The sequence below is a fragment of the Aquarana catesbeiana genome, linkage group LG01, assembly GCF_042186555.1.
Source record: "Aquarana catesbeiana isolate 2022-GZ linkage group LG01, ASM4218655v1, whole genome shotgun sequence".
Taxonomy (NCBI): domain Eukaryota; kingdom Metazoa; phylum Chordata; class Amphibia; order Anura; family Ranidae; genus Aquarana; species Aquarana catesbeiana.
In genome coordinates this window covers 987,016,417-987,034,052 of record NC_133324.1, presented here as the reverse complement: position 1 = coordinate 987,034,052, position 17,636 = coordinate 987,016,417, and the positions used below count along the sequence as shown (strand labels likewise).

At 45.9% G+C, this 17,636-nt stretch overlaps 1 protein-coding gene across 1 annotated transcript in view; it reads left to right on the top strand.

Annotated features, from left to right (window-relative positions):
* The window catches only part of LOC141127215 (proteinase-activated receptor 1-like), a 116,400-nt gene that overhangs the window by 49,584 nt on the left and 49,180 nt on the right, over positions 1–17,636 (top strand). Inside the window, exon 5 of the mRNA XM_073613477.1 lies at positions 1,912–1,929. Coding sequence (XP_073469578.1) covers positions 1,912–1,929 — 18 coding nt within the window. The remainder of the gene's footprint in view (positions 1–1,911; positions 1,930–17,636) is intronic.

The following is a 17,636-nucleotide window of genomic DNA, read 5'->3' as shown; positions in this document are numbered from 1 at the left end:
AGCCTTTAAAATTAGCACTTTTGATTTCTCCAATAGACTTTTAAAGGGTGTTCTGCGGCATTCGAATTTGATTGTTCGCTGTTCAGCGAACTGGCGAACAGCCGATGTTAGGGTCGAACATGAGTTCAACTCGAACTCGAAGCTCATCCCTACTAATAACAAACATTAGCACTTAATACAACTTATTACCTAATGGAACCTCCTGGCATGGAGGGACTTTGATTCGTTTTCCCTCTCAACCTACAACTATGGGCTGCTTCCCCAGAACCCAATTTTAGCCTCTTGCTCCAAAAGCAAGACTGTGCCACTGCCACAAGGTTCGTTTAGATATTACCCACATGGATACGGCAAGACAGAAAAAAAGGCTGTACTTAATGATCTGGTAGGAAATATCCCACTTCTGACACCAGGAAATCTGTTAGGTACGATGATCATCTATTGATTCTATCTGTCCATCCGTCCCGGTGTTGGTTCCATCGAACACCCACCTCCCCCTCCACACCATAATCACCCTTCCACCAAATGATTTGGACCAGTGCGAGCCAGGCCTTCTCATCCAACATCAGTGCCTAACCTCACAAATGCTCTTCTGGAAGAATGGTCAAACATTCCCATATTCACACTCCTTAACCTTGTGGACGGCCTTGCCAGAAGAGTTGAAGCTGTTATGGCTACAAAGGGCGGGGCCAACTCAATATTGAACCCTACAGACTAAGACTGGGATGCCATTAAAGTTCATGTGTGTGTGAAGGCAGGTGTCCCAATACTTTTGACAACATAGTGTATACAGCTTCGTTCTTCCTCCAGCACATGCTTGCAGAACCCAGCTGGATCACTGTGTAAAGATCTGAAGTCACTCAGTCAGAAATAAAGGCAATGGCCCATTACAGGCAGGAACCCGAGGCCCCTTGGTTGTGTAGCAAGAAATACAGTGTCCAGCTTGTACTATTCCTCCTGTGACTACTGATCCCAGCACCACCTCTTCAGGCACTGCCAACCCTCCTGGCTGAAGCTGCCCCTTTCACTAGCCCTCCAGGCTATCTTCTCCCCACAGTCCTCCAGACTGACACTCACCAGCCCACCCGACTGTCTCTCAGGAGATCTCCCAGACGTGCTGACCTTCTCCTGCTGTCCTCTCTCCTTGCTCCCATGCCTCCAGGAAAGCCTCCTCCCGTGTGTTGTAGAAGGGACCTTCCAACACCTGAGCCCAGGCCCGAGGTCACCCCCCAGAGTAGGGAGGCACCCTCAAGGGCCACCAACAACCTCCTCAGCACTTTATCTCCATCTTCCACCCAACTCACCTGCTAGCATGGCTCATCTCCATTTATGAGGTGGCCTGCCCCCTTCCAGCCTCTTTTTGTTGGGGATTGGTTGAGGTCCTCATAAATATGCATGGCAGCCCCTCCTTACTCCCTGCCCCTGAGTCACTATACCCTGACACAGATTCACAGCCCAGGCTTGGTACTAAGCCAAGCTAAAATGTTCCTACACTAACAGATAACCTATCCTAAGTCCAGCACACTTCTAGAGGGTTCTACAGGGGGAATCAATGTGTAAAGGGGTTTAATAGCAGAGATCTTAGCAGTCTCATATAATGTGTCTCCAGTCTAGGACTGGCTCCTGAATATTATGTGTGGCCCTTTGGTGATGTCAGGGGTCCTCTAGTTCAAGAACTTTGACCACCACTGATATAGATGGTCCTCAGATTATACAACAAATCAGAGGTATGAACACCATAAGGACCTCATTGACATAAATCATATCTTCTATCATGTGACCACAGTGACCTGAGATCTGATTGGTTGCTGGGGCTCAGGTCACATGGTACATCCTCATTACTCTGTATAAAGTAACTTTTATATCAATGGAAGATCAAACCTAACTCTGTGTCTTCTCTTCTCTTATTATCAGTGGCCGTGGTCACCCCAGGTAAGGAGCTTCATTATTAAATGTCTTTTTATGTTTCCATCATTCTGTAACAAAAATGTCACCTAAAGTGGAACTCCAGCCAAAGTCTTCTTGTTTCTTGGGTGGAGTGTGGAAAGGTGTCTGTGAGAAGAAGATCCCCGGTCTACTGTCACAGCAAGGATCGGGGGGCAAGGTAGGTGTTGGATGAGAAGGTCTGGCTCGCAGTCTCCATTCTGATTCATTCCAAAGGTGTTCTATCGGGTTGAGGTCAGGACTCTGTGCACGTCAGTCAAGTTCCTCTACCCCAAACTCGCTCATCCATTTTTTTTGGACCTTGCTTTGTGCACTGGTGGGCAGTCATGTTGTAACAGGAAGGGGCTGTCCCCAAACTGTTCCCACAAAGTTGGGAGTATGAAATTGTCCAAAAATGTCTTGGTATATTGACGCCTTAAGAGTTCCCTTCACTGGAACTAAGGGGCCAAGTCCAACCCCTGAAATACAACCCCACACCATAATCCCCCCTCCCCCCACACCATAATCCCCCCCACCATAATCCCCCCTCCACCCCCACACCATAATCCCCCCTCCACCCCTCACACCATAATCCCCCCTCCACCCCCCACACCATAATCCCCCCTTCCCCCCCATACCATAATCCCCCTCCCCCCACACCATAATACCCCTCCACCAAATGATTTGGACCAGTGCACAAAGCAAGGTCCATAAAGACATGGATGAGCGAGTTTGGGGTGTTGGAATTTGACTGGCCTACACAGAGTCCTGACCTGAACCCGATAGAACACCTTTGGGATGAATTAGAATGCGAGCCAGGCCTTCTCATCCAACATCAGTGCCTGACCTCACAAATGCTCTTCTGGAAGAATGGTCAAACATTCCCATAGACACCCTCCTAAACCTTGTGGACAGCCTTCCCAGAAGAGTTGAAGCTGTTATAGCTGCAAAGGGTGGGCCAACTCAATATTGAACCCTACAGTCTAAGACTGGGATGCCATTAAAGTTCATGTGTGTGTAAAGGCAGGCGTACCAATTCTTTTGACAATGTAGTGTATACAGCTTTGTTCTTCCTCCAGCACATGCTTGTAGAACCCAGCTGGATCACTGTGTAAAGATCTGAAGTCACTCAGTCAGAAATAATGGCAATGGCCCATTACAGGCAGGAACCCGAGGCCCCTTGGTTGTGTAGCAAGAAATACAGTGTCCAGCTTGTACTATTCCTCCTGTGACTACTGATCCCAGCACCTCTTCAGGCACTGCCAACTCTCCTGACTGAAGCTGCCCCTTTCACTAGCCCTCCAGGCTATCTTCTCCCCACAGTCCTCCAGACTGACACTCACCAGCCCACCCGACTGTCTCTCAGGAGATCTCCCAGACGTGCTGACCTTCTCCTGCTGTCCTCTCTCCTTGCTCCCATGCCTCCAGGAAAGCCTGTTGTAGAAGGGACCTTCCAACACCTGAGCCCAGGCCTGAGGTCACCACCCAGACTAGGGAGGCACCCTCAAGGGCCACCAACAACCTCCTCAGCACTTTATCTCCATCTCCCGCCCAGCTCCCCTGCTGGCATGGCTCATCTCCATATATGAAGTGGCCTGCCCCCTTCCAGACCCTTTTTGCTGGGGATTGGTTGAGGTCCTCATAAATATGCATGGCAGCCCCTCCTTACTCCATGCCCCTGAGTCACTATACCCTGACGCAGATTCACAGCCCAGGCTTGGTACTAAGCCAAGCTAAAATGTTCCTACACTAACAGCTAACCTATCCTAAGTCCAGCACACTTCTAGAGGGTTCTACAGGAGGGAATCGATGTGTAAAGGGGTGTAATAGCAGAGATCTTAGCAGTCTCCTATTGAAGTGGCAACGAGGGTCAGTTTATATGGCCATAGTTTTGTGTGTAGTAAGACTGATTTAGAACTTCAGCTAAGAATCATATTTCTTGTATTTCATCCTGAAACTTCTTATGACAGGTTGCGGTTCCTCTTTTTGTGCAAGAGCATACTGCAGAGAAACAAAAGTTTTACATAAGGTTTAAAAATATATATGTTTTGCAGAACCTGTCTGGGTTAACATACGTAGGTTCATTTAGGTTGATTTTTAAAAGGTTAGAATGTTTTGTATAACGGAAGTGTACCGCCTGTTCGCTTGTGACGCAATATGCTGAAAATTATATGTACACTGTATTAGCTGTATTAGCCACTCTTGACATGTAGACACGAGTCGGGTCAGGAGTGTCCATTCTTTTTGGCCAGAAAGATGGAATAAATCTCCCATACCAGAGTTCTTTGTCCAACAATGTCATTCACCGATATCCTGCCTTAAACCTGCTACTTTATTTGGTGCATTTGGCCATGAGGGGGGAATATTGGTGTGACCTGTTGAGGCAGGTGGCACTGTTTTACACCAGACCTACAAGGAGTTGTCCGAGAGGCCAGCCCTGTGGGCTATATCGTAGTCTCAAAAGGCGCCTTCTAGAACTGTTATCTAAGAGACTGCGCTGTGTCCCATTTGGTGGCCTGCTGTGGACGACCTTGGTGTCGTCAAAAGGACCTGGGAATCTGAGACATAGATAGCTGGAGCTCCAACGGGAACAGGTAAGAGTCTTTTTACTTTTGTTTTTGAATAACAATCAGACAGACAGCCAGCCTCTCGACGGATCGAGAGAAGGGAAGCCTGATCACCTTCCGAGAGAGACGTCCATTCAGATGATTGTGCATCTTTTGGACAAATCCTCAGTCAGTCAGTAATTTTTGGGTGGGAGTGTCCGGTATGATTGATGTGTGTATGAGACATCACTTTGTGGTGAGGTGACAGTTGTCCTCTTCTAAGTGCGTTTCCTGGCCGGGAGACCGCACCCAGGCCACTGACCGAGGGAAGAGTTGTCTATTGTTCCTACTCGTGTCGAGGATTCAGACCCCTTACTGAATTCTCATCATTTACCCTACCCTCTGTGTCTGTCTTGGTGTCTTTTAGGTTACAAGAATGGGTGGGAAACTGTTGAATCTCCCCTACAATCCATGATCTCCAACTTTAGGAAGGGATTTTCTAAGAACTGCAATTAAAAACGTAGTCCTGAGAAATTGATAACATTGTGTGAGAAAGATTGACCCCGCTATGGCGCGCGTTGGCCCCCACAGGGAACCTTTGACTTAGAGACACTTGACCGATTATTTGAGAATATTATGTCAGACTCACAGAAACATGATCAAGACGCACCTTCCAGGAGGACTGTTTGTTCTGATGATTGTGCATCCCTCGAATAAATCCTCAGCCAGTCAGTTAGGAGGAATATCCGTCCGGATGATTGTGCATCTCTCAGACAAATCCTCAGCTAGTCAGTCAGGAGGAACGTTCGTCCAGATGATTGTGCATCTTTTGGACAAATCCTCAGTCAGTCAGTCAGTCAGTCAGCTAGGAGAAAATGTCCGTCTGGATTATTGTGCATCCTTTGGACCAATGGGAGATAAAGACCTGCAGTGGATAGGGGCCACAAAAAGAGGAACAGTGTAGAATTATGGTTATGACAAGAGTAGTACCACTGACAAAACAAACAAAACACATATATTTTCAACCCAAAGAGACAGATCAGCCTCCCCCATATGTAGAGGAACGGACCTCAGATAGAGACAGGTCAGAACCATGTCCAAATGCCCCATCCAGTAAACAAGGGGACTCAAGTTGTTGTCCACCTACATCAGATTCAGCAAGTTTGTCAATCCAAAATCTCAGTAAATATACTCCAAACCGTAACTCTCTGGGTATAGGCAGGACAGAAATAGGGAACTTAGTAGTAATTAATGGGCTCCCTCAATCAAGTGTCCACTTCCACTTCAAGAAATCCTGATTCAAATAGCCGGACCCTTGCCCTGTCTTTTAACATACCTCTGCAAATGCCCCTAAGAGAACAGGCGGTGGGGGAACATCGGACTCTAGTTTACACCCCTTTTTAACACAACAGATTTACTGAACTGGAAGATTCATAACCCTACCTACTCTGAGAAGCCCCAAGCCATCACAGATTTGCTCCGGTCAGTAACTCAGACCCATAATCCCACTTGGTCAGACTGCCAGCAACTTTTATTGACCCTTTTTAATACTGAGGAGAGACACATAATTAACCAAGCAGTGCAGAAGTATAAAGTCAAAAGACCCTTCCTATTAGAAAGACTTTGTAGTTTTGGGGGGGCATCAAGTCCAACATCAGTTCCTGTACATGCCGGATTGCCCTATTCCCTTGCTGGGCAGAGACTTACTTGTTAAACTCACACACACATATACTTCCAATTTGACGGACAGGCTATCCTAAAATTGCCCCATCCCTTTGAAGCCCGCATACTGCAAGACATGCTGGGACTATGGGCAGAAGATAACCCACCAGGATTAGCCAGACACATTTCCCCAATCCTTATTGAATTAAAATCAGGAGCCACTCCAGTCAGCCTGAAACAGTACCCAGTCCCTCGAAAAGCCCTAGTAGGAATACAAAAGTACTTAAACAAATTCCTACACTATGGTATTCTAAAACCCTGTCAGTCTCCCTGGAATACACCTCTACTCCCAGTACAGAAACCCGAAACAGCTCACTGTCGTCCTGTTCAAGACCTCAGAGCGGTCAATCAGGCTGTAATGACCATTCACCCAGTGGTCCCAAACCCATACAACCTATTGGGATTAATACCGGGGGAGGCCACCTATTTCACAGTTCTGGATTTGAAAGATGCCTTCTTCTGTCTCAGAGTGGCAGAACAATCGCAGCGCATTTTTGCTTTCCAGTGGGAGGACCCAGAGACTGGGGGTAAGGGACAACTGACATGGACACGTTTACCCAAGGGATTCAAAAACTCCCCTACACTATTTGGAACAGCCCTGACCCAAGACCTGAAATCCTTCAAGTCTGATCCTGAGAATAGAGTCCTCCTTCAGTATGTGGATGACCTATTGATTGCCGACAAAAATAGAGAAGAGTGCCTTCAAGCTACTAATGAACTGTTACAATCACTGTGGGAGGCAGGTTATAAGGTGTCCCAGAGAAAGGCGCAATTGTGCCAAGAGACTGTAAAGTACCTGGGATTCAGAGCATCACAAGGACAGAGACAATTGGGAGAAGGCAGGAAAGAAGCTGTTTTTCAGATTCCCACCCCGACTACCACACGGCAAGTACATGAATTCCTGGGGGCGGCAGGATTCTGCTGAATCTGGATACCGGACTTTGCCACAAAAGCCAGACCCCTCTATGAATCCACAAAGGGGGGAGAAAAGGAACCCTTTCAATGGGGAGAACAACAAAACAGAGCATTCCAAGACATTAAGGTCTCCCTAATGCAGGCTCCTGCGCTAGGCCTGCCAGATAGCCAAAAAGTCTTCTATTTGTATGTCAGTGAAAAACAAGGAATAGCAGTAGGAGTCCTGACACAATACTTCAGGTCGTGGCAGCGCCCTGTAGCATACCTTTCGAAACAACTGGACACTGTAGCTCAGGGATGGCCATCCTGCCTGCGGGCCATCGCAGCAACAGCCCTCCTTGTGGCTGAAGCTGACAAGTTGTCATTAGATCAGGAGACTTATGTCCGAGTCCCACACCAAGTACAGGCATTAATGGATTACAAGGGGAATCACTGGTTTACTAACAGTCAAATGGTTGAATATCAAGCTATGCTGTGTGAAAAATCCTCGTATCCACTTAGAGACTGTAAACACTTTAAACCCAGCCACTCTGCTCCCCACCTCACAGGAACCCCTAACTCATGACTGTCTCCAGGTAATGGATATGCAAGCCGACCAGACTTGAAAGACAGCCCCTTGGAAAATCCAAACTTTGAGTACTTTATTGACGGAAGCAGTTTTGTAAAAGATGTTTATCCCCAGATATGGAATCCCCTTCGCCATAGGTTCAGACAATGGCCCTGCCTTTGTCCACACATGCTTCCAGGAATTAGCAACAGCACTTAAGATTACTTGGAAACTACACACTGCATATAGGCCCCAAAGCTCTGGAAAAGTTAAACGAATGAACCGCACGCTCAAGTCACAACTGGCTAAGCTCTGTGAGGAAATTCAAATGAAATGGACCTTCATGTTGCCCATTGCTTTACTCAGAATTTGGAGTACCCAACAAAGAGGACAAATCTGTCCCCTTTAAGGTACTGTATGGTAGGCCCCCACCCATCATTAGAGGGATAAGAGGAGACCTGCATCAGATAGGAGGGCTAGTTAACCGTGAACTGATACAGAGACTTGGGGAGAGTAAGCAAAACATAGGGAAATGGGTTCAAGAGAAACTTCCCATAAGCTTGTCAAACCCAGTACACCCCTTTAAACCAGGAGACACAGTGTGGGTAAAGGAGTGGAACTTAACCCCACTAGGGCTAAAATGGAGAGGTCCTTAGACTGTTCTGCTATCTACCCCAACAGCCATTAAGGTAGCCGAGGTGACACCCTGGATACACCACTCCAGGGTAAAATGAGCTGCTGACCTCACAGACTCCTGGCACAGTACAATAGATCCCCAAGATCCTTTGAGACTGAGATTGACCAGAGAAATCAGAAGGAAGAACTCCAGCCCTGCGGCCAGCACACCCCTGGAAGCTGCTGGCTCAACGCACGGCGGAAGATAAAGGACATCTACTAAGCTCTGCTCCAACCACAGCCCGGGCGCTGGTTGGTCTACGCATAAGCTGAAGCTTGAGGATATTCATCGATGTAATGTTTACTAAAATCTTTATAATGAGACTGTTGATAGCCATAGCAGTAATACTGGCCGAGCTAAAAAGAGGGGAGGGTAATTCATGTGACCCTTGTATAAAGACCACCAGAGTAGGATCCGTAACTACCAAGATGTTACTGTGGCACTCTCATTATCAATACAAGGGCACAGAAGCTGGTACTTGCATACATAATGGGACTACCTATTCAATGTGCTCAGTTGAAAATCAGATAACCTGTTATAACCCTACTTATGCTCCCTATAAAACTTGGCTTACCATTCGGAGCTTTAGCTCCACCAGTAAGCTGGTAAACCATACACTGATCACCAACTCAAGTATTGCTGAGACTCTTTTTGCATTCTTATTGTTACCATGGGCCAAGGGTCACTATCCCAGTGTTTTATAAGTTAATGAGAGACCCGGCTGGAGCTGACAATGGGGAATAGACTAGATAGAAGAATGTTTTGTGTCTGCTAGTGAGGTCACCATAAAAAAACAAAAAAAAACCTGTATGTTATTTAGTAATGCTTAATCTCGCTCATATTAATCGCTATGATTGTGATCAAAGGAGGGAATGAAGTGGCAACGAGGGTCAGTTTATATGGCCATAGTTATGTGTGTAGTAAGACTGATTTAGAATTACAGCTAAGAATCATATTTCTTGTATTTCATCCTGAAACTTCTTATGACAGGTTGTGGTTCCTCTTTTTGTGCAAGAGCATACTGCAGAGAAACGAAAGTTTTACATAAGGTTTAAAAATATATGTTTTGCAGAACCTGTCTGGGTTAACATATGTAGGTTCATTTAGGTTGATTTTTAAAAGGTTAGAATGTTTTGTATAAGAGCCCTTGCACACTGGGGTGGTTTGCAGGCGCTATTGCACTAATAATAGCGCCTGCAAACCGCCCCGAAAGTGCCGCTGCTGTCATCCCAGTGTGCAAGCCCCGAGGGCTTGCACACTGGAGCGATGCGCTGGCAGGACGGTAAAAAAAGTCCTGCCAGCAGCATCTTTGGAGCGGTGAAGGAGCGGTGTGTATACCGCTCCTTTACCGCTCCTGCCCATTGGAATCAATGGGACGGCGCGGCTATACCGCCGGCAATGCGCCTCTGCAGAGGCACTTTGCGGTGGTATTTAACCCTTTCTCGGCCGCTAGCGGGGGGTAAAACCACCCCGCTAGCGGCCGCATACCGACGGTAAAACGCCGCTAATAATAGCGGTGTTTTACCGCCGATGCCGCACCCCGCCCCAGTGTGCAAGGGCTCTAACGGAAGTGTACCGCCTGTTCGCTTGTGACGCAATATGCTGAAAATTATATGTACACTGTATTAGCTGTATTAGACACTCTTGACATGTAGACACTAGTTGGGTCAGGAGTGTCCATTCCCTTTGGCCAGAAAGATGGAATAAATCTCCCATACCAGAGTTCTTTGTCCAACAATGTCATTCACCGATATCCTGCCTTAAACCTGCTACTTTAATATAATGTGTCTCCAGTCTAGGACTGGCTCCTGAATATTATGTGTGGCCCTTTGGTGATGTCAGGGCTCCCCTAGTTCAAGAACTTTGACCACCACTGATATAGATGGTCCTCAGATTATACAACTGTAGCAATAACTCACTGTGGAGCTGCTGATTTAAAGTGGGCTGTTACCGTTACCTTTTTACCTGTAGTTTCACCGATACCAGACTCATGCCCCGTACACACGGTCAGATTTTCCGATTGAAAATGTCCGATCGGAGCGTGTTGTCGGAAATTCCGACCGTGTGTGGGCGCCATCGGACATTTTCCATCGGATTTTCCGACACACAAAGTTGGACAGCAGGAGATAAAATTTTCCGACAACAACATCCGATCGCGTCAATTCCGACCGTGTGTGGCCTGTTCCGACGCACAAAGTGCCACGCATGCTCAGAAGAAATTCCGAGACGGGACAGCTCGTTCTGGTAAACTTAACGTTCGCAATGGATACAGCACTTTCGTCACGCTGCAATGTTCAAAATGGTTTAATACAGCGCACTCTCTTCTTCTTTATAATGTGACAAGAATGAAGTAGTTTTGCTGCTCACATTCACACACACTTCTCACAAAGTTTTATTTGTGTTTTTTTAGTGGGATTCCCTGAATATATTGTTATTAGTTGTCACATCTGACAGTTTTATATTTATTTATTTTATTTTTTTTGGATTTTCAGCCTTTTTTTTCTTTAATGTTTGGATTTTTTCCAAGGCTGATCTTTGTTCAATGTTATTTTTATTTTTACTCCAGAATATTTTTGTGTGTGTTTTGTGTGTCAAGTTACCCCAACACCATTGATATCTTTTATTATTTAATCTGTAGGAGATTGTTTGGTGTTGGTGTCCCTTGTTCATTTCACATTGTATATTAGAAATGTACCTGAATCGTCACCAACAAACTGTCCTTTTTGAAGTAAAACACATAATCAGCATGGAATCATGAAGAATCGTTCTTGCCAAACCAATCTATTAACCTTCTATGAGGAGGTGAGTTGCCATCTAGATAAAGGAAGGCCCGTAGACGTGGTGTATCTGGATTTTACAAAAACATTTGACACAGTTCCCCATAAACGTTTACTGTACAAAATAAGGTGCGTTGGCATGGACCATAGGGTGAGTACATGGATTGAAAACTGGCTACAAGGGCGAGTTCAGAGGGTGGTGATAAATGGGGAGTACTCAGAATGGTCAGGGGTGGGTAGTGGGGTCCCCCAGGGTTCTGTGCTGGGACCAATCCTATATAATTTGTTTATAAACGATCTGGAGGATGGGATAAACAGTTCAATCTCTGTATTTGCAGATGATACTAAGCTAAGCAGGGCAATAACTTCTCCGCAGGATGTGGAAATCTTGCAAAAAGATCTGAACAAATTAATGGGGGAGGGGCGACTACATGGCAAATGAGGTTCAATGTAGAAAAATGTAAAATAATGCATTTGGGTGGCAAAAATATGAATGCAATCTATAGACTGGGGGGAGAACCTCTGGGGGGATCTAGGATGGAAAAGGACCTGGGGGTCCTAGTAGATGATAGGCTCAGCAATGACATGCAATGCCAAGCTGCTGCTAATAAAGCAAACAGAATATTGGCATTAAAAAGGGATCAACTCCAGAGATAAAACGATAATTCTCCCGCTCTACAAGACTCTGGTCCGGCCGCACCTGGAGTATGCTGTCCAGTTCTGGGCACCAGTCCTCAGGAAGGATGTACTGGAAATGGAGCGAGTACAAAGAAGGGCAACAAAGCTAATAAAGGGTCTGGAGGATCTTAGTTATGAGGAAAGGTTGTGAGCTCTGAACTTATTCTCTCTGGAGAAGAGACGCTTGAGAGGGGATATGATTTCAATTTACAAATACTGTACTGGTGACCCCACAATAGGGATAAAACTTTTTCGCAGAAGAGAGTTTAATAAGACTCGTGGCCACTCATTACAATTAGAAGAAAAGAGGTTTAACCTTAAACTACGTAGAGGGTTCTTTACTGTAAGAGCGGCAAGGATGTGGAATTCCCTTCCGCAGGCGGTGGTCTCAGTGGGGAGCATTGATAGCTTCAAGAAACTATTAGATAATCACCTGAATGACCACAATATACAGGGATATGTAATGTAATACTGACACATAATCACATCCATAGGTTGGACTTGATGGACTTTTTTTCAACCTCACCTACTATATATGTAACTATATATATGTAACATAGGAGAGTATAATTCAAAACAAAAATCCTTTATTAAGGGATCAGAACCAAACAAAGAGGAAGGCAACACTGGATCAACATGAGAAATTAGCGAAGCCTGGGACCCCCACGGCAGACATCAATTCTTCAACATCAAAATTGGTGGCCTGAGGAGTCCATATGTAAGGGAGGCCAGTCTGGTCCAGAATTCGCAGAGATCCGGATAGCAGCAGATGACATCTGTGTCCCCAGGCTGTGGTACCACAAGAGGATGCATCTTTTGGCCGACCAGACTGAACCCAGGGCAATCACTGTCTGGTCTTCCTTCCACGCTTCCTTCCGGGCTGTGGCTGTGCAGTTGGAGATGTGGCAGGAGGAGGAGTAGGACCTGGAGGAGGAGGAGGACTGGGAGGACCTGGAGGAGGACTGGGGGGACCTGGAGGAGAGGGAGGACGAGGAGGAGGACCTGCAGGAGGAGGAGGACCATCACAAAGGTGTGTCTGAGGTGTCATTTGGCCCCTCATACCTTTCTCAAGAGCCTCCAAAATGAGGGCCTCACACATGACTTGTTGGCCCTCCTCCATCCTCTGCATTTTATATGCAATGAGGGCAGCAATGTTTTCCTCCATGGTGTGGGGTGCTCCCAGGACCTCTGTAGCCCTCCAAAAGAATCCTATAGCAGCCTCCTCTAGGGCACTCCTCCTACTGCCACTTTCTCTTTTAAGGGGGGTGGAGGGACCTGCAGATCAGCCAGCCGGCACGGCACGGCCACCTCCTGGCTGAGACTTCCCTGTGTATGAAAAAGGGACATGGTTTTAGTTTTTGCATCATCAATCACAATCCTTAATTAGTACTCCCAACTAACATCTAGTTAACATCATTGATTGGACAAGCAGAAATATTTAGAGGAATGCTATACCTGGCTCAATCTGGGCTCCTCCACATGCGGCCTGGAAGGCCCAGGTTGGGCGTCAGAAGCCTCAGCGGGGGGGGAAGGAAGCGTGGAAGGAAGACTGGAGAGGGATGACCTGGGTTCAGTCTGGCCTGCCAGAAAGTGCAGCCTGTCTTAGTACAACATCCTGGGGACATAGATGTCATCTGCTGCTCCGGATCTCTGTGAATCCAGGACTTTCTTGCGCTCCCTCAGATATGTGCTCCTCAGGCAACCAATTAATATCTTTAAATAGGTGATGTCTGCCGTGGGGATCACCTGCTTCACAATTTCACACAATTGCTCCAGTGCTGCCTTCCTCTTTGCTTGGTTCTTGAAATGGGGGTGGGTAATCTCCCACAGACAGGGCAGCTCCCTTAGCATATCTATGAATACTGACATGAAGTCATTGTCTTTCATTAAGATATCCATGTTCACTGCAAGACAAAACACAAGACAAAGCCTAATGTCAGACAAAACTCTCCTAATCTTGTTACAATATAGGCCTCAATCCAGAAGCAGTATAGGCACAAGTTTGTCTCTTACCTTCATTCTTACGATCGGCACGTCCAATGCTCCTTCCTCCGCTCACAGATCGTACGTAATACGCACGCGTTTTGCGCTTTATACACACTGCGCATGCGTGTAACTCCGCCCGCCCCTGACGTTCTTTCTAGTCTATTCCCCGCCCCTTTTCGTTTGGCGCAGTGGGTGAAGATCATGATGGCGGAGTTCGATCAGGTGTGTGCTAATTATAGCAATGAGGAGGAGGAGGAGGAAAGCCCAGATCCAGGCACGTCCCGATCCAGAAGGAGACGTTTTAAGGCCACAAATATGTCCTTTGGGGAGATGTTGGAGATGGTCGACATAATGAAGAAGTCCGACTATGACGGAAAGTATGGGCCTTACCCCAACCCCAATATCAGAAAGGCCAAAATCATTGCTAAAGTGGTCAAAAGCCTTCACAGGAATTTCGGGGTACGAAGATCTAAAGATCAGCTCAGGAAGCGGTGGTCGGACCTCAAGTTGAGAGAGCCAGAGCAGTACCGAAAGATCCGGAGAGTGCTGCAAAAAAGTAAGTAGTTGTGCTGTGTTCCTATTCTTTCTGTCTTTATTACGTTCGTGCTGCTCCATATGCTTTTATTAATTGTAACATTTAAAAGGGCAACTTTAATGTTCATGGGCCCATTATTCGTTCGTATCAAACATTTTTCTTTCGGCCTCTAGAACACCATTGTTTAGGCCATATGCATTTTCACACATTTTTTTTGGGCCTACTTGGATGCCAAATATTTGTTTGTGTAGATGGGTTTGTTACTAGAATGAAATGCAAACTAGATTGTGTGTAAGGAGAGGACACTGAGCAGCTGTTTTCACATCTGGACACTGGAGCACTAGTGTGGGACCCCAGAACACCCTTTTTATTAGGGGGGGCACACAGGTGCTCCAGTGTATACTATAGGGGGGGGGCTACATCTGTGAAGCTTGTACCAAACAGGTAAAGTATTGCAGCTTGACAAAGGGCAATAAAAAAAATACACCTTGGAACTCAGCTAAAATAGACAATTGTACCCCACTTCCAAGCATTGTTTCCTATTTCTAGTTCTGCCATCAAATATCTGTGTGCTAATTATACCATTTTTGTTTTACATAGGGGAGAAAAGACTCGGAGGACACCCCTCATCCGAGGAGACCACAGACCCCCACCTATGGAAGAAGGTGAAATACCCCCAAACGAAGCTGAGCAGGAGGAAGAAGAAGATGTGGTGGAGATTGGCACCACAACAGGTGAGTGTCTGCGACCACAGGCTCAGGTAAGAGATTGATGCCGGCAGATTTTTGAGACCTTTTTTTTTAAATTTATCTCTTTTTAGGTGATCGTGAGGTTGTGGATCCTGAACGCTTTACTTCTGAAAGTGCCCAGATCCTGATCGGGGAGATCATGGGGTGTAATGCCGAACTGCAAAACATCCAGCAAAAAATCCATGATGTTATTAAAAAAATAATAACATCATTGATGTTTTGGGGCGAATTTAAACCCCACAAAATCACTTTTTGTATTGTGGTCCAATCTTTTATATTTTTTGGCAATGTTTTGAAAAGCCAAATTTGGAGAATGCACACAGTGTGCCAACATGTGCTATCTGCCATCACGGGAGATCAATGGACGCGTTTTGGGGGTGCAACCCCTTCCTCAATTATAAAGTAGCGGTGAGGAAGGGCTTGCTCCCACAAAACACATCCCTTGATCCCCCCTGATGGCAGATAGCACATGTTGACATTGGGAAATTTGTGTGCATCTTCCAAATTTGGCTTTTCCAGGCGTGATTTCCCCCCATCTGAACGCTATATCAAACCCAGTTCCTAAATACTCATGTCTGATATAGCCTTCAGGTTTTACCTAATGTGAACTTTGTAAGTTCAAGTTTTTTGGCTTTCTTGTTGGTTTTACACAGGCCTGTTTTATCTGAAATGGACATTTCGAATTTTGCTAATGCTACTGCAAAAATTGTTATACAACAAACATGTTAGTTTGTTTTAAAAACCTTTCGTAAATGCACATGTGATTGTGCAGGTATTAAAAAGTGGCTTACTCAAGAATGTGTGGATTATTGTCTCAACACTACAACACTTTTGGGGTGATGTAATAGCTGTTTGATGCAAAAGTGGGGGTTATTTCCTAAGGGAAAATCCTCTTTGCACTACAAGTGCAGTTTCAGTGCAGTTGCAAGTGCACTTGTAGTGAAATGTGTTTTTGCATTTAGGAAATAACAGCCAACAGTGCTTTGTATAAGGATACCGAATCATGACATTTTCTCAACTGAAAACATTTCTGTCAGGGTCAGCTAAAACAAACACAAACAGTAAATGTCCACAAAGATTTTCTTTTTTTTTTTATTTGAAAAAGGCTTCACATATTGTCTGGCATATTGATAGCCCCCTACCCGCAAAGAACTCCAGGTAGCGTAACCGGACATCACGGGCACTCAGGGAGGGCAAGCCAGGACGGCCACTTTCAAGCGCCGTCAGTGTGGCTTGATGTAGGATTCTGGCCTCAGGCCCAACTGAGCCAGCATAGTTGGCCGAATGTTTCCGTAAAAAATTATGGAGAACACAGCACGCAATTATTATATGGTTCAGTTTATACTCCGCCATATGGATAGGTGTCAGAAATAGCCGGAACCGGCTGACCACTCTTTGGGCTCTGGCCAGCCGGTAATTAAAAACCCTCTGTTCTGGGGTGAGGGTCCTCATCGGGAATGGCCGCATCAGGTGGTCCCCCAGCGCAAATGCTTCATCAGCAACGAACACAAATGGGAGTCCTTCCACATTGTCCTCTGGAGCTGGCAAGTCCAAGCTGCCATTCTGGAGATGCCTGTAGAACTCCGTCTGGGCGATGACTCCACCATCGGACATCCGGCCATTCTTCCCCACGTCCACATACAAGAAGTCGTAATTAGCCGACACCACCGCCAACATCACTATACTATTAAACCCCTTGTAATTATAATAGTATGACCCCGAGTTGGGTGGTGGGACGATGTGGACGTGTTTCCCATCAATTGCCCCTCCGCAGTTAGGAAAGTCCCACCGCTGGGCAAAGTGGGAGGCCACAGTCTGCCATTCCTGTGGCGTGAAGGAAACTGTTGAGGAAAAACAATAAACATTACTATTTTTACTCTGAAACATGGCAAGCAGATTAGACACAAACATTATGGGGCAACCTCCAGATAGCATTTATTAAGGGGAATTTAACAAGGCCAAAGTATAAGGTACACCTATCATATTCCCCCCCCCCCCCCTCTCATGGGCCATTTGTAACATTATAGGGGGTGTGTGGAAATCTTGGACAGGTAACCCTCTTCACTTCATTGAGAGATGAATGCCTAAATAATGGGTATTACTTGGAACAGCCCCTCCTTAGTTACACTATTGGCAGCCCACTGGACAGGTAAGAAGTGTCAGAATACAAAGATATAAATACACATTGTACACATTTGAGGACATTTGGACATTCTGCTAGTACCTATTAAGATAATAATAGGATACAAAAACTTTACCATTGGAAAGTATACAGGCAGGCCCTTGCACTACATGCTTTGTGGAATTCATCCATAAATCTGACCAGTAAAGAGATGGGTATAGTGTGTATTGGTTTGGCAAAGTCAGCAGATAGATGATTGAGGATAGATAGAGAATTGGGATCAGCTGACTTAGCAGTTGGGGGAGGGAGGGTTACTAAAAATTATTTGGGGACACCACAAAAAAAAGTCTCTGGCACTCTGCCTGAATTTAAATCAAAAATAACATTTCCAAACATTTTAGGGGGTGTTTGGGGTAAAGCACTACTATGGAGCTGATAAAATACATTATTAAGTGACTACATG